Source organism: Macroventuria anomochaeta (genome assembly GCF_010093625.1).
Source record: "Macroventuria anomochaeta strain CBS 525.71 unplaced genomic scaffold BU25scaffold_10, whole genome shotgun sequence".
Classification (NCBI taxonomy): Eukaryota; Fungi; Ascomycota; class Dothideomycetes; order Pleosporales; family Didymellaceae; genus Macroventuria; species Macroventuria anomochaeta.
In genome coordinates, this window is record NW_022985371.1 from 610,087 (window position 1) to 628,069 (window position 17,983).

Consider the following 17,983-nt stretch of genomic DNA (forward strand, 5'->3'; position numbering starts at 1 on the left):
CGCGTTGACATTGGCGCCTTTGTCGAGCAGCATCTTGACTATCTGCTCGTGGCCTCCAGCTGAAGCTGCCTGCAGTGCGTTGCCGTAGCGTCCACCCTGCACGTTGACGTCGGCGTTGTTGTCGAGCAGCAACTGGACCACCTCATACTGGCCGTTCTCTGCTGCGGAGATCAAGGGAGTGCTTCCATAACTGTCTCTAACGTTCACTGCCTTTGGAATGAGATCTTCTGTAGCGTCCAGAATCTTTTTAGTTATGCCAGGTAGCCCAAACCGTGCTGTGTAATGCAAAGCTGTAATCACAGGATATTTCGTACTATACCCTCTATACCTAAAGTATGTGGCTCCTAAAACTTGTATAACACTTGGAAAAGACTTCCCTTGGAGCAGCTTACAGGCGAAAGTGGCAACCTCTGCTTCAACGGTTCTCGCATGGCGTCCCCAGTGCTTGGCCGCATAGTCCAGGAATTTGTTTTGCTGTAATCTTTCCTCAAACTCCTCGTCAGTAGAGCTGCTGCCGCCCTGGAAAGCGCTGAATGAAAGGTACGTAAGGCATGTGGTAGCAATATGCAGCTGGCCGCCTGGATACCACACATTTACGGTTCGCTCGAAGTATTCCTGTGTAGTGTAGTGTACGAGACGGATGATCGCACTCTCTCTGTCGACAACGACAAGGCCGGCGCATACAGATACTAGGTCTTTGATATTGGGTACGTTGTCAGGGTCGATCTCCGCTTCGCCGGTCTCTACCGCCAGGGCACAGCATATCTCAGCAGTAGTAAGCGGTCGCTTCGCGAACGTGATCCACGACAAGACTTTCTTGGCCAGCCCGCAGTCACCTTCCAGCTGACCTTCAATTCGGTGAAGAGCCTCTCTGTATGCGTCTTCAAGTGCGGCTGCGCCCTTTGTAATTTTCGCAAGACTTGTCTTAACATCCTTTCTTGTTCGTTTGTCTAGCAGCGAGTCTACGTGCAGGCGGGCAAGAAGAAACCTAGGAACGTGTAAGTGCGCATCACTACCTGAGTTCGATGAGAGACTTACATGCCGTCCACCGCATCCGCTATTTTTTCCTGCACCATCTCCTGAAGCGCATCGCTGCCCTGTATGCATGTGGGCAGTCGGTATATCTGGCCGGCCACGAAACGCTTGACGTCCTCTCTGCTAGCCTGCACCTCGAGCCTCAGCGCTCCTTCAAAGTCATCCTGAATGTCTGGCATAAACCGGGCTGTGACCATAAAACGAACATCCCTTCCCGCCTGAAGATCATGGAGTTTTGCGAGAAGTTGGCGGCGAGTAGCATTCTGACATTCGTCCAGTGCATCAATCACTATATGAACAGAAGCGTAGCACGCAAACACGTTTTGGAGCGCGTTGTAGATTTCGTCGAGTGATGGTTTAGTCCCTCGGCTGGCATGCTTCTGATGCAACCGTTCTATGTGGTTCACCGTCGACAATTGACCCTGAACTAGCTGCTTAAGAATGGCTGCTAGCAGGCTTGAAGCATCTTGCTCCTCCTGAGCTTTGTAGTTACAGTACACGTAGACGACTCCACATGAGTCGCTCTGCACTGTATCAAGCAAATAATCGATCGCGATAGCTGCTATCATGGTCTTGCCGGCCCCCGGGATACCTGGGCAGAAGAGAGTCGCCATCGCCGTGTTGAGCCACCGTGCTGTTTCAGGCGCGTCCAGAAACCACTGGCCCGTCCCTTCCTGCCTTCGCTTTATGATGTCCGATTGCTGGGTAGGGTAATCTGAAGCTGATATCCAGTCCAGAAGCCTGCGGTACTTTGCCGAGTCCTGGTCTTGTCGGACCATATCTATCCCAGACATAATAGCAGGAACATGGCCTCTAACGATCTTGGTGTCTTCCTTGATGGCTTGAGAAAGTTTACTAGGGCATGTAAGCGGTATTGCGCCGGAGCACCAGTGCCAGAGCTTACATTGCAGGTGATTCAAGTTCATTCAGCAGCCGCTTCATCGCACCGAGCCGTTGCTCTCCATATATGAGCGGTAAGTAGATGCCGAATATACCCAGCAGACAATACGCTTCATCTTCTTCACGTTTTGTCTGTCGGTTTGCCGCCCAAGAGAAACGTTCAGCTGTGCTAAACTGAGATAACTGGCTTCCCAACAGAGCTTCGATAGGTATCCCTGTAATCTCGTGAATGGTATCTCGAAGCGACCTCTTGTCCCCCAGCAGCTCTCCCTCTTTAGAGAAGAACTCGACCGATCTAGGAGCAAGTAGCTCCTGGAGTGTCCAACCTCGGGTAAACCACCTGCTCTTCCTGAAGGCCGGCTTCCACCTCCGGGATGACTCACTATCCGCATCTAAAGTGTTATACTCCACGTCTGAAAGGTAGACATAACACTTCTTCGCGTTCTGGTACCAGCAAAACATGGAGTTGATCGCTTCTTGGAGCTCTGAGCTATTTGACTTGTCGATGCAGCAGGTGTCTACCCAGAAGTAGTCCAGACTGTCACGCTTTGCCTGTTGTGCGCAGAAGCGCATCTTGTCCCAACCAGCCTTGCTCTTTGCATCAGTGTCCTCTACACTAGTAAGGCTCTTCAGATCATCGAAGATCACTTCCTGCTCCCCCCAGGTGTGCGAGAGGATCGCATAGGGAGGAATCTCCTCGTTACCAATATAGTCCTTCGTCCAACTGAGCCTCCCATCGCTTGCGGTATACAACAGTCGCATCGAGTCGTGGTTCGGTCTGTATGCGCGAGCGATAGAGGAAGATATCGTAGCCTCGAGGCAGGCTGAAGGAATTGGTATTGCAAAGTGGCTCAGTCACACCGAACATACGAATATTAGCTGTCGAGTTTGTTGTGAATGCAAAAAAAAAAAGCAAAAGATATGGTTGACTACATGATAGAAAAGAACAGGGCCGGGACGAGCTGCACAGTAGAAAGCTGGTGGTTAGGGCAGGCTGTCACTTGAACACTCAGAGTGGGGGCGCAGCCTATGCCATGGCGTGAGGCTGAAGCAGGGCTGACAAGTCATGATCGCGCGAGGGAAGCAGCTTTTAGCCACGACTGCAACCAGGAAGGCAGCGCTTGCGCGTGGATGCGATGTATGATGTGCAAAGGGCAACAGGTATGAACAAAAGATCTACGTCTAGCCGTAGCTCCGAAGCACTTGTGAGAAGTATGAGAGCTAACTTGGTGGACAGCAATGCTTTAGATGTCCGTGCAGCGCGCTGGTCTGCGCCAAGAAACACTTTGGCCTTACGAACTGCACATTGCGCAGCGACGACAGCCCCCACCACTATGCAATATCGCACGGCTGCCCCTCCTCGGGTGCGCTACCATCAGCCCTTTGCGCGGGTGTGTTGGCTGCTCTTTCAGCCCTACGCGTTGGACTCTTGATGTCCAAGGCGGCACATCTGGCTTGTTACAGATATAGTCACCTTGTAATTGGGCACAACAACAGCGCGAAGGGCCACCGCGAGACAGGATGGGGCATACGATAACGACCGGGTGGCAGCGAGCACGACAGTGAGCATGAAGGTAGGTGCAGTCACTGTAAGTGAAAAACGTAGGAGGGCATACAGGACCGAGCTCTTCTACGTCACAACTATAGCATCGCAAGACTCCGTTCACGCCGGAGGTCCAAAAGGCGAACCTGTCTTGCTACACGGTGTCTCTACTCAGGGATGCACCTTAGTGCGAGGGTTGAGGTGTTGTCGTTGGCCAAGGCAGGGGAAGTTGTCACGACATCGTAGGATGCGATGCGCTCATCACCAAGGTCGGCTGGTGACAGATGGTCAGACACAAGAAAAGATGGAAAGACGCCCATTGGAAAGCTTGCGCATGCTTCTTCGCGTCTATGGGGACTCGGTTCATGTTCGGGCCTGTGGAGTTGCCGACGGTGGTTATTGACCACCTGTGAGAGGTTGTTGCATGACTCATGCGCTCGCCGTCCAAATGCCTGTTGGTCGCGTCATTGCACTCAACGTGCTCGTCGGCAAACCCGAGGAATTTGTTGCTCAAGACGGTGGAGCAGAAGCGTATGCGATCCAAACGTCGACGGATCGTAAATGTCTCAGATCAATCTAGTTGTGTAGCCCAACACGTCAGCAGGCCCGTGGCAGAGTTTTGAGTTGTTGCATGATGTCATAGGTTGTGTTCTTCGGGTACAATCAACTTCAAATGAGATATGTCCATGCTGAGTGTGAACAATGGTGGATGGATGGAGACCTTACGTCCTCCCAAAGGGTCGCCCTGTGCATAGGCGAACAACCTTGCAGATCGCTATGACGAACCTCGCCAGCATGCGCTCCATGCTTATGCTTATCCCCGCATCGGAACCCCACCTACATCATGAGCTGTGCATCCGATGTGACAGCTCAGCCCGGTACCTGGTCGGCCCAACGCTTTCAAGGTGTCACAAATCGTTGTGTACGACAGTAACGGGCCGTTTGAGGCACGTAGGGACACCGAAGCCTTGCTGTACTCCGCGGAGGCTTTGCACCTGCTTGTTAAGGAGGGAACGCATAGGTGCCGAGATCAGTTCGACGTTCAGAGATCTCTCCACCAACAGAGCATTGTTCCCAGTTTCGATGCCTACTGGGGCAAGTCCGATCAGCTCTACACATAGACTTTCGCCGGTGCTGATGTCACACAGACTTGCACCTTCTAATCTCGTCGGGCAGCAGACCGTTGGTTTGGACTCACTCGTTGCCTTGATAGTGAGAGACGGCTGGCGAAATGAAACTATGAGACATATAACGTCCGCCTTGGCTCCCTTACTTCGCGCGGCGCCTAGCAAACAGCTCAGTGTTGGAAGGGCAAACGTGTAAAACTTGAACTGATAAACAGAGGCAGTGTTCAAAAGGGCCTTCTGAGCCCACGTAGAGGCAGTCAGCATTCGGCACCAACATGAAGACCTGTCTCTTGGCCGGCCTGGTCTGTGGCATCGGCGCTGCAGCGCGCGCACTCCACGTCCATGATGCATCCTGTGGCGTAACGTATCGTGGTATTGAGCGCGATGGCATCCAACACTTCTTTGGTATCCCATATGGACAAGACACGAGTGGAGAGAACAGGTTCAAGCCACCGCGCCTGTACCTGCCAGCACCGGGATCAGTCATCGATGCCACAAAGCCTGGGGTCGCTTGTCCGCAGCCGCTCGGAAAGTCGTCTCCGCCCTTAGGACAAGGCAATGTCACGGACGTTTCGGAGGACTGCTTGAACCTGAACATCATCAGACCAAGTCTCAATGATACCCATGGCTATAGGAAGTTGCCGGTCATGGTGTGGATCCACGGTGGTAAGTTTCAGTGTAAGCGCGGTCGTTGAATCAGTTGACAAGAGAACAGGCAGCTTCTGGTGGGGCTCGAACATGGAACCAACTTTCAAGCCCGATGGGTTGATCCAGCAATCCGTTGAGGGCGGTAATCCAGTTATCCATGTTGCAATGAACTATCGTCTGGGCTTCTTCGGTTTCGTGCAATCAGATTACCTGAGGGGGGAGGGTAGCGAGAATGCCGGACTTCGAGACCAACGCCTTGCCATAGAATGGGTTCGCGACAACATCGAGATTTTTGGTGGTGATCCGGAAAACATCACCATCTTTGGGCAATCATCTGGTGGGCTCGCGGTTGGCATGCACATCCTTGCGTACGGAGGAACGAAACCACTTCCGTTCCAGAAAGGCATCGCAGAGTCGCAGTCCCTCGAACCAGGTATCACTGGCAACTTCTCAAGAGATGCCTTGTCTGCGTTGGTAGACTTCGTTGGATGCAATACCACCGATCTGCAGACTCCTGAAACCATTGCTTGTCTGCGTGGTATGGACACAGAGACGTTGTTGAATGCCTCAATCACCACGTATGCAAGCGATATTAATCACAATATCGGTGACATCTGGTTGCCGGTGGTCGATGGCGACTTCCTGCCTGCGCCGCCGAGTCAATTGATCGATGAAGGTCGATTTGGCAAAGCGACATTCATGACAGGATGGACTCAGGACGACTTGAATTTCTACACCAATGTCAGTATCGCAACAGCAGAGGACACATATGTCTTTGTTCGCTCGTACCTCCCAGCATTGTCAGAACAGTCCCTAGAGGACCTCCTGGATCTGTACCCCGTTGCTGAATTTGCTCCACCGTCTGGTACCAATTTGACAGCGGAGTTCTATCGATCGGCGCGCATCTTCAGAGATATTTTGATGGTATGTCCATCGATCTACCTGGGCGCTGCAATGCATAAGACGTATGCCGCACCGGTGTTTCACTACGATTTCAACCAAACCATCCTGGATCCAATTCTGGAACATACCATCAATGTGTCGCACCTGGGAGTAGTCCATACGTCTGAGATCGCGTATGTCTTTGGCAATATCCAAGCATACAACAACTCCGGAAACCCAATAAACTTGACGGCATCGGACTATGCGCTGCAGGAGCGCGCGAGTCGATCGTGGAGTGCGTTTGCGACGAATGGTCACCCAACGCAGGAGGGTGAGGTGACTGTAAAAGGCTGGCTTGGCGCGTACAGTGCTCCAAATCTGACGCACGTCATGACGATTGGTGGTCCATGGGAGGGCTGGTGGCCGTTGAGCGGTGTGGGTTCGCCAGATGTTGTGCAGCAGCAGAAGCTGGTCGAGAGGTGTGCATTCTTCAATAGTCCAAAGATCATTGAGGGCCTCCAGTATTGAGCATTGGTCCTTGCTGCTCTGCAATACGTATAGTTGAACCGAGACTTGTCTCTCATACATGAAAGAGACTGTTACCTGCTCTCACAGAGTTCGATCTGTATTCGCCTCTCCTTTGTGCTTGCTCTCAGCCATGTCAAGGATGAAATCCCACTCTTCCTTGCGCACGCGGCATACGCTCAACCGTCCGTTTGTGATCAGCTGCATGTCTTCCAGCTTGCCTCTGGCCGCTGCGTTATCTTTGATGCTTTTGAGATCCACAACATTGTCGAACTTCCTAACAAACTCGACACCAACACAGTACCACTTTGGCTTTGCTCTGTTGCTCTTTGAATCGTAATATGGGTCTTTGCTGTCGAACGCGGTCTCGTCGACCTTTGCCTCCTCAACGACTTTCAGTATACCCACGACCCCTGATGGCTTTGCATTGCTGTGGTAGAAGAAGCCCAGGTCACCTTTGCGCATGGCTTGCATGTTGTTGCGTGCTTGTGGGTTGCGTACGCCGCCCCAAGGTTCTGGCTTCGTGCATGCGGCCAGATCGTCGATCGAGAAGGCTACATTGATGCCGTTCTCGTAGCGTGGTAGGGGCTCAGCTTTTAGTAGCCAAAAGACTTCTTGATTGCCACTGGCGTCGCGGTTCAAGTCGCTCGAGGGGGCTGCAGGCGGTACTGTGATCTTCGAGGGCTTGGGTTCGACTACGGTATTCTTCGTTTCTGTCTTCGACTTTGTGCTCTTTTTGGCTGGAGGTGGGTTGCTATAGTGTTGAGCATATGGATGGTTTACAGACAGAGCCGAGGAAACATACCTGTAGTCCTTCACGTCTTCATCTGCATCCTCTTGACGTGCGCGCTTCTGACGCATCGAATTTTTGACATTGCGCTTCGACTTTGCCTGTTCAGACGACGATGAGCTATCGTCGTTGTACTTTGGAGTAGATTTAGTCGTCTGACGCGTGGATCGACGTGTTCCAGCCATCGTGAGTGTGTTGTGAAGACGGGCGAGCTGGTTGTTGCTACAGGAAGGAACCTGGCCTGGTATAACGTGATTGGCCAGGAATTTCAGGGTCCTTCCCCAAAGCTCACCCTTCCCTTCCATTTCCACTTTCCTTCCTCGCACTGCCATCACGAATCACCAATAGCAACTGAGCAGATGCTGCACACAACTCTTTATCTGGAGGGCAAGACTAAAGCAGGCAGCGTTTACTGCGAAGTGGTGAATGTCGTATCTCTAACTTCGACCTTTGGAGATGAGCACCATGAGAGCCCATCAGGTCGAATTCCACGGTCATATGTGTTTGCTGCCAGTCTGAATCATATACACTGTCTTTGACCCTAATCCAAACAACGAGGGTTAGTCTATAGCCCTATCCATAGACAAGTCGACGCACGTGACCTCCTACGAGCCGACTCTGGGACCATTCCCACACTACTCGTCGCAGACAGATTGGAAGTCGTTGCAGCAGTAAGTCTCGCGTCACCTAAAAAGTGTCCAAGAAGGCGAGGCAAATCTTGCACTGACACGATATGTAAGTTCTCAGACAGATCACCAACCCCAACTTTCTTGAGAGACCACCGCATCCAAACTTTGAGGTCCTCGTTATGGCTGATTAGTTTTTGAAGTTCGCCGTTAATCTCGGTATGCAGCTCGTTGGCTATGAATATGCCTGCAACGATGAGGTCATTCGTTTGCTCATTTCGCGCATCAACGCTAGCCAACAAATCGATATACTCTTGCGTACCAACCTTGCCTTCGCGGAATACATCATCCATCATCCTCTAGGCTTCTGTGTTCTGGCTCTACCATACAAACAGCTGCTCTTGCTGGCGCGCCTGTGCGTTTGTGAGCTGGCCATTGCGGCTCAGTAGTTGGCTGGCAGGTGCAAGAGCTAGCGCAGAAGGGGGCTGGGATAAGGGCAGCGTCGTTGCTGGATACATTGTCGAGCCTTGCGCGCTTCGCTGCAGGCTGCGAAGTTTGTTCCGCCTGATCAACTGAGACAGCCTGGTTGACCATTTGTGCTTGGGCCCGCTTCAGCTGCAATACGTGCTCGGCTTCTCGCTTCTTCGTCCCATCCCGCTTCACCATCTTCGCCAGATGGACCCGACACCAAACAATGACAGGAACCCTATGCTCCACGAACTCAAACTCCTTATCCGCAGCATAAAGAATTGCAAGCGATACCAGCGCTAGACGATCTTCGACCGTACCAATGACTTGGAATGCTGGCACCCACATGATGTCCGGCATAAACACTTCCACAGCTTCAGTAGTTGCAAGCCGGAGACAGGATTTCTGAGCCTCGTTGTACGTGACAAGCGCTAATGGGGCCACGTATGGAGTGCCATACTCAGGTGCAAGGAAGGCAACAACTTGGAGCGGCACTTCCACGTTAGTCGCCAAAACCTCAATGTGGGCTCCGAGAAGCAGAAATCTATGATTGGGAAGCTGATGATGTATGACTGTAACGGTCATGAAGAGTATCGAGAAGCTCCTTGTTCCAGAAACTTATCGGCAACCATCGATCTTTGGGAGTAGTGGTCGCGCAAACCATACAGACCAGTGTTACGGGAAGGACCACGACGACTAGAAAAAGCATCGAGCGGCGAATGGGCAAAAAGCAAGATTTCCACGATCTGGGATCGCCTTCCATGCTAGGCTGCTTCAGCCTCAGGCAGAGAGCTTGCAGATTCACGTTCGATTTTGACGAAGTAAGTGGACCATCTGCCACGTTCCATACAGCGGGGAATTTCGACCTATGGGGGATCCATCATCTGCGACACACTAGTGCGCATCTTTTTGTATGTAACGATGGGTTGGGAAGTTACAGCTTGCAGTCGGACGTCGGTCTCGGTGATGAAACACTTGAAAAGTACATACAGCGTGTGCTTGATTGCTTCAGCGACACGGAAGCTGCTAGGATAATGGCTCGGATTGGTCAACCGTTGGCTTGGAAGAGGAAGATTGGTGATGAGACCCAACTTAGACGAGACATGAGCGGCAGGTTACAGGTCCGCTGTGGAAGCCAAAAACGACACGCGCTACTCTTTGGGTGCTGAATGGGAGGGTTTGGGGCCGAATGATACCTTGCATTCATGATTTGGTAGTCACAGGCCGGAGGTATTCGAACGCTTCTGGACATCGATGATTGCCAATGAGAGGCTTACGATTTTGGAATACTCAAAAGTGAGCTGGAAGCAGTCAGCTTGGCCTGGTAGAATGGTGGTTTTGAGTGCAGGTGAAGTAGTTTTGAGAAGATTTGTCAAGTAGAAATTGGTGCTCAAAGCCCTCAAGATACAATTCTATGTCTAGTCAGGCTTGGTCTAATTCGAACAAAAGTCTACAGTGAAAAAAAAACATTACATCTACGAAATACCTTTGCGCATAGAATTGAATGACTCCCAAACTCACTTCGCTGACCAGCAACAATCACGCCTCCCACTCAACAGCATCCGATCCCCTCTTCTCCCGCCACTCCATCATCTTTCTTGCATTCGGCCCATACTCTCTCTGAATCCACGCATCCGTAACGCCAAAAGCATCAAACCGATCCCTGAGGTTCAAATTCATCGATCTCTGCATATTGAACCAACTACAATTCATCGGAAACGATCGCACAGTTTCATCCTTCTTCCAGTACAAGCCGTCCTTGGCAAGTCGCAGGGACGGCTTATTGCTGTAGACATAAACGCCGGTCCTGTGGCGGTGGAAGCGCTCAAGTAGGTCTTTCTGATCTGATGGGTGGAGTCGGAGAAGGACGAGTTGTAGACGGTAGCTAGCTGCTTGTTGGACGAGTGGTCTGCCCATGAATGTGGTGTTTGGCGTTGGCATGAATGATGATGTGCTGAGAGTCGGGTCTGCGTAGGCTTTTGTTTCGCGCCGGGAGTTCATTTGTAGTGGATGGGGGTCCTGCCACTGGTGGATGCCGATTCGGATGGTGGACAGTGTTTGGTGAAAGGGAGATAGCAGTGATTCGAGTGTTCGCAATTCGTTCCATATTGTAGAGTCTTCGGTCATTGAGCGCTTGTTGTCCATCAATATGGTAATATCTCTTATTGATGCCAGTAGATTTGCGACATGATCAATCGGTGCTGGCTCGACGTGCATGATCACTGATCCTTCAACAGCATGACACTGCAGATTGGTTGAAGCGGTAGTCTCGTGGTTCGTTGCTCGTGTTGTTGTTATTGTTGCAGCAAATGTACGCAACAGACGCGACTCTCGGTATTCGTCATGCAAACGTGTGCATGTTTGAAACACAGCTGAGATTGGAGCCTTAGGCACTTTGATCGCTACGCAGTGAATGTTGTGTTTGTTGAGTTCCCATCTTAGCTGCAGTGGCTGGTGCAGGTAGGAATAGATATGATCTCTAATTTCGCGGGGAAGGCTGAGCAGGTGGAGACCCCGGGTTCGGCTCATGGGTGATGGACTGTGAAGTGCCGTTGAAATCACAGGTGGACAATCAAAGTTGTGATATACAAACTCGTTCTGGTGCGAATCCATTCGGGCGAAGGTGGGCTTGACGCCCAGTTGTCGGTCAACATTTGAATCCATTGCCTGTAAAAAATTGTACTGAAAACAGCAGAAGTGTGCTTTGGACTCAAGATAAGCAGCAGATCTGTCACGTGAGTCTCGGAAGGAGATAGGCGGTGAAACATCTCATTTGCGCAAATGTTCGTGCACGCTCGCCATACCTTACTCTGCCAGCCCAGAGCTTGCCGAGCCGGTTACAGAACGGCTCAAAGCCTCACCTCAGTCCTGATTCCAGGATCTGAGCCACGATACAAGGCCGAGAGCCGGAAACTGCCATTTACGGAGCGTCAGTTATCTACAGCTCTTCCAAGGCCAATAGCCGCTGTTCTCGTACGGGATCTACGCCGCGTTAGAAAACGTACGAGTTTGCACCGTGTGAAATTGGGACAACGGCTGGGAGGTCCAGCAAATAAAGAGATGTCGTCGCAATGGAAAAGTGGACAAAAGAGGAGATGGTATAAAACGGCGTTGAAGACGGGAGAGTTCCGGATTGACAAAGGAAATTCTGGAGAAAGCTACGACAAAGACAAAACAACAACAGCGCCTCGCTCTGGTTACCTGGACATCTCTCCAGCAACACCGACCTTCTTCGTCTGCTCCGGACCCTCGCCAATCTTCACCGTTGTCAACGGTCCTTCGTCCCGCACGCACGAGCGTTGTTCCACACATCGCCCGTGCGCCTACCAACAAGATTGTAGTGCCTATCACACATCGTTACCTGCGCAAACCAATGTCGCGATCGATGTCGAAGACTGTGAAGCTCTTTGTGGAGATAGAAGAGGTGCGCAATTGACACGGCCAGTCTCTCCTTGTCACGACTAAAAATAAGAACGGCGCTAGGCTCCACCCCTGAGACCCTGCATATCCAACCCTGCCCCGCTACGTGGCCTCCGTTCTCGACCACAACTCACGCCGACTCTTCCGTTGCATGGACCGCAGAACGCGACCTCAGTCTCAGATTGTCTGTTCTATTGGGCAAGGTGTGGCTGAGGTGGATTTGCTGTGACGATGGACCGCAGCTCAACCCCACAAAGTCGCCGCAGAAAGTGGCGGTGTCGGCTTGTTGCTGAGACAATTTTCGTATGATGCGTATGATGACACTGCGTATGATGACACCGCAGAGAGGGGGCATGAGGGGCAGTATATAAAGATATGGGTCGGTGACAGAGACTTCGCTGCGCTTTTACAGATTGAATAACCTCTTGACCCGTTCACTACTACCACAAACCATCAACATGTCTTACAACCAAGGCGGATACGGCCAGCAGGGCGGCTACGGTCAGGACAACTACAACAACAGCGGTGACTATGGTCAGCAGCAAGGCCGTGGTGAGGCCAGCGAATTTTATAACCAGGGCGGGAACAACGGTTACGGCCAGCAGCAGCATGGCGGTGGCCAGGGAGGCTACGGTCAGGAGCCTCCTCAGTACCAGCAGTATCCTTCTGCTGCAGCACACTCCTCGAATTCAGGTCGCAACTCGCACAACCAGGGCTACCAGAATCAGTACAATGGCGAAGGTGACCCAGAGGGCGACCGTGGCATCATGGGTGGCATCGCTGGTGGTGCCGCAGGTGCTTTCGGCGGCCACAAGCTAGGTGGTCAAGCAGGTCACGGCACCGCAGGTACCATCATCGGCGCCATCTCCGGTGCTTTTGCAGGGCACAAGGCACAGGATGCAGTGTCAGACTGGAAGGATGACCACGATGAGAAGAAGAAGTGGGAGAAGGAGCAAGAGGAGCAGCAGAAGTACAACCAGCAACACCACGGCGGTCCACCACCCCAGCACCACGAGCAGCGCCGCAACAGCGGTGATGAGCGCTCCCGTGGTGACTTCGGCGGTAACTTCACTGCCTCATCGAGGGATATCCGCCTCGATGCCCACGGCGACTACAATCTCCACGCCCAGTGCCGCCGCCCCGACGGCTCCTACCAGTCCAGCACCATCAGCCTGAACCAGATCATCGAGAACGACAACGGTAGCCTCCGCTGGTCGCAGGGCAGCAGCAACGGCGCTTCGACATACACCGTCCAGCAGGGCGACACACTCCGCGCCATCGCGAGCAGGTTCTCGCACTGCTCATATGAGGACCTTGCTAGACACAACAACATCTCCAACCCTGACCAGATCTGGCCTGGCCAGAACTTGCAGGTGCCTGGTGGCGGTAGCCGTGGTGGAGGCAACTTCGGTGCGTCAGCGAGGAACGTTAGGTTGAGCCGTGGTGGACAGGAGCTCGAGGCTGAGCTTGGTCCTTCGTGGCACACGAGGACACTCAACCTCGATGAGAGGATTGGCAACAGAAATGGGTGCTTGGAATTCGTCTGAGCTTATGGAGGAGAGTTGCATGTCTGGTTCCATGACAAAGACGCTAGCTAGTATATAAAAGGCTTGTATGGCCATGTTCAACGATCACTTCATAACACGCCGCACCCAAGTTTCTCCAAAAAGGCTCCGCCAGCATCTATGTGTCCAGAAAGCTGGAGTTGCGCCTGAATATACGTTCCAAATCACGATGCCCGCGGGCCGTGTTCTCTGTGTCTGAGGCCGCCCTGCAGTGCCTTGTGAAACGACTTCTAGTCTGCCATTTTTCAATACGAGCCACCGGCCGTCTAAAGTTTGGGTAACGCTGGAGCGTCGGTGGACTGCACTGGAAGGTATTCAAATTAAATTCCTGTCCTCCCTATTTCCAAGGCTTTCAGCTCTAAAGCGTTGGCCTTCTGGAGACCTCAAAACAGGAAAGAAGACGAAGACTCTCGAATGTCTTTCTGTCAGCCTGCCCCTTACCAAAAGACCCAGGAAACCCACCCATGTTCTCTCTTTGTTGAGGACCGAAATGGACTGCAAACTCTAATGGTGTGTCTGGATATCGCCTCTCCTCTTGCTCGTGGAGTGATTGCTGAAGCAAACCCAGTATTTCACGCTTCTTCGACATTGCTGTTCCACAACCTAATGCATTTCTGACTACAAACGCCAAATCTGGATAGCCGCCATCTATGTATCTTCTCTTGGTGTCTCGAGGGTTTCAAGTTGCCCAAAACCACCTTCGTCTATTTCCATGTGCTGACGCCAGCAGTACAACCCTATAGAGCCATCCAATCTAGAATTCAGTCAACATCCTTCAAGAATTGCAACACTAAATCAAAAGAGTGCTAGGTAAGATGTCATGTTCTTCTTGTGACACTTACATTTACTATCATCTCTTAGAGCCATTTGTAGCCATCTTATTTTTACCGGCTGTATCTGCCTGCAATGCAGAATAGTCTTTGAGGATCGCGCTAATCGAGAGGAGCAGTCTGGTTATTTGGCCGACTTTTTCTCCCATATGAAAAAGCTTCCCGCGATCTTGCTTCGCAAAAGCAGCTATTACTTTGGATGATGTAGTCTCTTGTCCCCTCTTTCCTGTTCCTGAATACATGTTAGAAGAACACGATGGCGATATATCTGCTTCCTCCTTGCCCCTCACGGCAAAGACGAATGTCTTCAACATGTGTCTAAACGAACTCCGATGCTTTTCATGTTTTGCGCGCTCTGCATATGTAAACTTTGCCAATGTCAAAAACCTTTTCGCACCTGCTCATGTGATCAAAAGCCTTGGTGTGGAAAATTGTATTTGCCAACTCGATAACTTGAGGTATACACACCCATTCCGAGTTGTGAACGCCATCAAAGAAGTCGTCTGGAAAATACATATCCTGCACTTTGCAATCGGCACGTCAGGTTCTGTGCATTTACCTGACGCTATAATTCTGTAGCAAACCCCGTGAATCTTGATCCAGAAAACGAGTTCATAATTTGATGTCTTTGCATTTCCCTTCACTCCAATTGAATACAAGAGTCCTAATGGCCAAAAACATGTTTTGGTGCAGAAAGTTTATCCCATTGTGGCATGCTGTTGCTGTTCCATGCCGGTCTCTGAGAGATATATTCGTAGTCGATTCGTTGCGATCCTCTATCTGTCCAACTCCTGCTGAACTCACCATCAAAAGGAGCAACATCAACTGGTATGCTTTCCAGTGGCTGACCTGCTTAGAACAGTCGAAAAGTCAAGCTGCATATCTTCTTGCCAGGAAAAAAAAACTTCTCTCAGATCTCGGCATGACCAGCTTGTCCGGCCAGCCTTGGAGGAGACGTACCTAAAACATCTCTTCCCTTCCGTCTTTCTCGTCATCTTCACTACTTACACTGCGCTCAAGATCGAAGAGTGCTGAAGCTCAAGGCCGATGTGTTGCTCCGTAGACTGCGCTACCTATATCGATATTCGAAGGTAACGACACGATGTCTCCATCCACCTTTTAGTCTCATGCATGAAGCAAGAACAAGATCCTTGATGATTTCGTGTACACATCAAAAGGATCGCTGGACCCTCTCAGGGTCTGCTGTCTGCTGTCTGCTGTCCAGTTGTGCGAAGAGAATCAACATCTGAATGAACCTTACCAACAATCATGGGCAGAAATGATGGGACGCTTCGAAAAGCTTCAAAAGAAGCCTTCCAGAGCATATGAGAAAGGTAGCAAGGTCGCGAGTTTGCATCAAACTTATCATGCCTGGTATTACGATGCAAAGAGCCACCCATCGATCCTTTATATAGGCCATGTTAAAGCCCTGATAAGATGAGTATGAAATCTGGGGTATCAGAAGAAATAAAGAGCTAAAGGGCGTGAAGAAGCCACCCATCGTGATATCATCCAAAGAACTCGTGCGCCGTGCTAGACAGCCAAAACGTTGCGCCGGAGATGCAGAGCTGGCCAATATGCCCATCGGTGCGATGGCCGAGGTTCCAAAAAGACGTAAGAAACAGCGCTAAGCGCGAATAACGTAGCGAATTGAAGAGTGTGGAGTGTTGCCAAGGTCAGTACCATCGAGCACCGCCGTTGTCCTCCTCCTGTACGCGGTGCGGTATCAGGGGCTCTCTGATGTCGTACGCTTTTATGAACATCTGCCACACTGGGTAGTCAATGCTGAAGACAGCTTGATGCTTCTGCGCACCCTGATCTCGTTGCTCTGAGACGCCTCGTGGTGCTGCAGGTGCTGTGAGGCGTTAGTGGACGGTCAAAGTTGGGCAGTATTAGACCTACCGAGCAATGGCAGACCATCGTCGTCTTTGACGATCTGTGCATTCCCTTCTCTCACCAAGAAGCTTACATAGAACAAGTTCTCGACCGTTTGCCCGAAGTCGCGTGGATTGATGGCGAAATCGAACAAGTGGACTGCAGGTTCACCGTCCGGTGTCTGGGCAACGCGATGTCGGGCGAACGCAGCGGCGTAATCCTCATCCGTTGTTTCGCCTTCGGGTATTTGTTCGAGTTCGTCGCTGGCGGCCTGCGCTGCGGCGTCCAGGTGGCTTTCCAGCTTCGACTTGATACCTTTGACGAGATGGGTGAGATTGGAGTTCTCAGACTGCATGATGTCGCCCTCCCTGACCTCTTGCGGTCGCGTCGCAGGGCCGACAGGCGCTCTTCTTTGTGTGGCTCGCCGTTGCGTGGTTCTGACGCGCTTCTGGACAGACAAAGGCCCAAGGAGGAAGCTCGATACAGGTGGTCGCCTGTTGCTGGGGAAGCAAGCTTGTCGCCCGAACAAGGCCCAGTCAAGACCATCGCCCGAGTCCTCCTCTTCCTCATCTGCGACCGCTATCGCCGGCGCCTCCTCCTCGCCGTGTCTGTAGCCGCCAGACTTCATGAAGTATATGCATTTTGACACGAACTGGTCAAGATCAACACCGGCGCCACCGCTGCCATGTAAACTGTTCTGGAGCTTTGTGTTCGCAAGCTCCGTTGCGGTGACGAGGAATCTCGAGTCCACGGTAGCATCTGCCGTTTGTCGTACCTTGCCGAAAGTTGCATCGTTCCTCCTGAGGAGCTCGAACAAGCCATTGTTCCTGGACTTGACGAACTCGCCGCGATTCTCTGATATCGATTAGCTCTTGGTCCTGTGCGGAAGCCCGTGGAACACTCACCCTCTAACTGACGATGGTGTTCGCGCAGCTGGTAGCGGACTTCCCGGCGCTTCTCAGGATCCTGATTAGGATTGTATAGCTTGCTCTGGCCGTCCTCCTCCTCTCCGGACTGTGTGGTCGCCTCTCTCCACTGCTGTGGTTGGCCCAACTGCTCATCCTCTTCCGCCTCTTCGCCTTCATCCTCGTAGATCTCGGGCGCACCGTTCATGCTGTAGTCACCGGTCCTTCTGCGCTTGTTGCCTGCGCCGCCAGTAGTGGAGCCTGTATCAGGCGTGGGGATACGTCCAGACGCGTTACTGAGGCCTTTTCGTTTCGCTGGTTGCGGCGTGCTCTCGCATGATTCCGCGTCCATGTTCTCCTTGTCGGACGATTGCGAGGGACTCATGAAAGAGTAAGTCGAGCCGCGCGTGTTGCTTGCATGGCGAGGCGCGACTGAGGGGTCGCGATAGAGCGAGTCGACAGTCGAGGACCGAGTCTGCTGGGGGGCGGCCGAGAGATGTGTGTTGAAACGCGCCATGTTGGCTGTCTCACGTCAGAACGAACAGAGAAAGAGCGGTGTTGATGTTTGGTGTTGAGACACAGTACATGCGGAGGTGACGGCCAGGACGCGACTGCCCGTTTTGCTTAGCGCGATTCCGCGAGGAAAGTGCGATCCGTCACTGGTCACGTGCCAGCGCTCGAACGCGAACCCCTGTCGACCAGTGGGGCAGCAGGTGCACCCGTGCGGCTCAAGCTCAAGCTCAAGCCCCACCCCACGTTTCGCCCGTCTGATCGACCATCACCTGGAGAGTTGGAGACTGTCTCTGTGCACTGTGCACTGTGCACTGTTTACTGTTCACGTGCA

The 17,983-nt window shown here is 52.1% G+C and overlaps 7 protein-coding genes across 7 annotated transcripts in view; 2 read left to right on the plus strand and 5 right to left on the minus strand.

Moving 5' to 3' along the window:
- Nucleotides 1-3,122, minus strand: part of BU25DRAFT_389615 (uncharacterized protein) — a gene marked incomplete at its 3' end in the record, with an annotated part of 6,737 nt that extends 3,615 nt beyond the window's left edge. The window contains exons 1-3 of the mRNA XM_033704526.1: nucleotides 1,940-3,122; nucleotides 1,039-1,890; nucleotides 10-988 (exon numbers count right to left, since the gene is read on the minus strand). Coding sequence (XP_033563612.1) covers nucleotides 10-988; nucleotides 1,039-1,890; nucleotides 1,940-2,697 — 2,589 coding nt within the window. The 5' untranslated portion in view covers nucleotides 2,698-3,122. The remainder of the gene's footprint in view (nucleotides 1-9; nucleotides 989-1,038; nucleotides 1,891-1,939) is intronic.
- A 1,259-nt stretch (nucleotides 3,123-4,381) lies between these two features.
- On the plus strand, nucleotides 4,382-6,704 carry BU25DRAFT_21767 (alpha/beta-hydrolase). The gene is made up of 2 exons (XM_033701278.1): nucleotides 4,382-5,271; nucleotides 5,321-6,704. Exons 1-2 carry the CDS (start codon nucleotides 4,881-4,883, stop codon nucleotides 6,661-6,663), a joined length of 1,734 nt encoding a protein of 577 aa, XP_033563613.1. The 5' UTR covers nucleotides 4,382-4,880; the 3' UTR covers nucleotides 6,664-6,704.
- Nucleotides 6,636-7,641, minus strand: BU25DRAFT_489989 (DUF55-domain-containing protein). Its single transcript, XM_033711464.1, has 2 exons — nucleotides 7,466-7,641; nucleotides 6,636-7,414 (listed from the first exon to the last, which is right to left on the minus strand). Exons 1-2 carry the CDS (start codon nucleotides 7,633-7,635, stop codon nucleotides 6,745-6,747), a joined length of 840 nt encoding a protein of 279 aa, XP_033563614.1. The 5' UTR covers nucleotides 7,636-7,641; the 3' UTR covers nucleotides 6,636-6,744.
- Nucleotides 7,642-8,340: 699 nt separating this feature from the next.
- On the minus strand, nucleotides 8,341-9,606 carry BU25DRAFT_21779 (uncharacterized protein). The gene has a single exon (XM_033701279.1). It carries the CDS (start codon nucleotides 9,127-9,129, stop codon nucleotides 8,422-8,424), a length of 708 nt encoding a protein of 235 aa, XP_033563615.1. The 5' UTR covers nucleotides 9,130-9,606; the 3' UTR covers nucleotides 8,341-8,421.
- BU25DRAFT_21780 (uncharacterized protein) lies at nucleotides 9,607-11,367 on the minus strand. Its single transcript, XM_033701280.1, has one exon. The coding sequence runs from the start codon at nucleotides 11,206-11,208 to the stop codon at nucleotides 10,084-10,086; it is 1,125 nt and encodes a 374-aa protein (XP_033563616.1). The 5' UTR covers nucleotides 11,209-11,367; the 3' UTR covers nucleotides 9,607-10,083.
- A 660-nt stretch (nucleotides 11,368-12,027) lies between these two features.
- On the plus strand, nucleotides 12,028-13,615 carry BU25DRAFT_409310 (carbohydrate-binding module family 50 protein). Its single transcript, XM_033706025.1, has 2 exons — nucleotides 12,028-13,434; nucleotides 13,473-13,615. Exons 1-2 carry the CDS (start codon nucleotides 12,423-12,425, stop codon nucleotides 13,544-13,546), a joined length of 1,086 nt encoding a protein of 361 aa, XP_033563617.1. The 5' UTR covers nucleotides 12,028-12,422; the 3' UTR covers nucleotides 13,547-13,615.
- A 2,100-nt stretch (nucleotides 13,616-15,715) lies between these two features.
- Nucleotides 15,716-17,713, minus strand: BU25DRAFT_389630 (Nse4-domain-containing protein). The gene is made up of 3 exons (XM_033704527.1): nucleotides 17,140-17,713; nucleotides 16,262-17,089; nucleotides 15,716-16,214 (listed from the first exon to the last, which is right to left on the minus strand). The coding sequence occupies exons 1-3, from the start codon at nucleotides 17,654-17,656 to the stop codon at nucleotides 16,036-16,038; spliced, it is 1,524 nt and encodes a 507-aa protein (XP_033563618.1). The 5' UTR covers nucleotides 17,657-17,713; the 3' UTR covers nucleotides 15,716-16,035.
- Between the last annotated feature and the right edge of the window lie 270 nt (nucleotides 17,714-17,983).

Bases quoted from the DNA above. Each gene is read 5' to 3' on its own strand.
- BU25DRAFT_489989 (XM_033711464.1), bottom strand. From the start codon at position 7,635: ATGGCTGGAACACGTCGATCCACGCGTCAGACGACTAAATCTACTCCA. The intron at 7,415-7,465 runs GTATGTTTCCTC...TCAACACTATAG, and splicing joins GAAGACGTGAAGGACTACAG to CAACCCACCTCCAGCCAAAA.
- BU25DRAFT_409310 (XM_033706025.1), top strand. From the start codon at position 12,423: ATGTCTTACAACCAAGGCGGATACGGCCAGCAGGGCGGCTACGGTCAG. The intron at 13,435-13,472 runs GTCCTTCGTGGC...AACCTCGATGAG, and splicing joins GGAGCTCGAGGCTGAGCTTG to AGGATTGGCAACAGAAATGG.
- BU25DRAFT_21779 (XM_033701279.1), bottom strand. From the start codon at position 9,129: ATGACCGTTACAGTCATACATCATCAGCTTCCCAATCATAGATTTCTG.
- BU25DRAFT_21780 (XM_033701280.1), bottom strand. From the start codon at position 11,208: ATGGATTCAAATGTTGACCGACAACTGGGCGTCAAGCCCACCTTCGCC.
- BU25DRAFT_21767 (XM_033701278.1), top strand. From the start codon at position 4,881: ATGAAGACCTGTCTCTTGGCCGGCCTGGTCTGTGGCATCGGCGCTGCA. The intron at 5,272-5,320 runs GTAAGTTTCAGT...ACAAGAGAACAG, and splicing joins CATGGTGTGGATCCACGGTG to GCAGCTTCTGGTGGGGCTCG.
- BU25DRAFT_389630 (XM_033704527.1), bottom strand. From the start codon at position 17,656: ATGGCGCGTTTCAACACACATCTCTCGGCCGCCCCCCAGCAGACTCGG. The intron at 17,090-17,139 runs GTGAGTGTTCCA...AATCGATATCAG, and splicing joins ACACCATCGTCAGTTAGAGG to AGAATCGCGGCGAGTTCGTC. The intron at 16,215-16,261 runs GTAGGTCTAATA...AACGCCTCACAG, and splicing joins CGATGGTCTGCCATTGCTCG to CACCTGCAGCACCACGAGGC.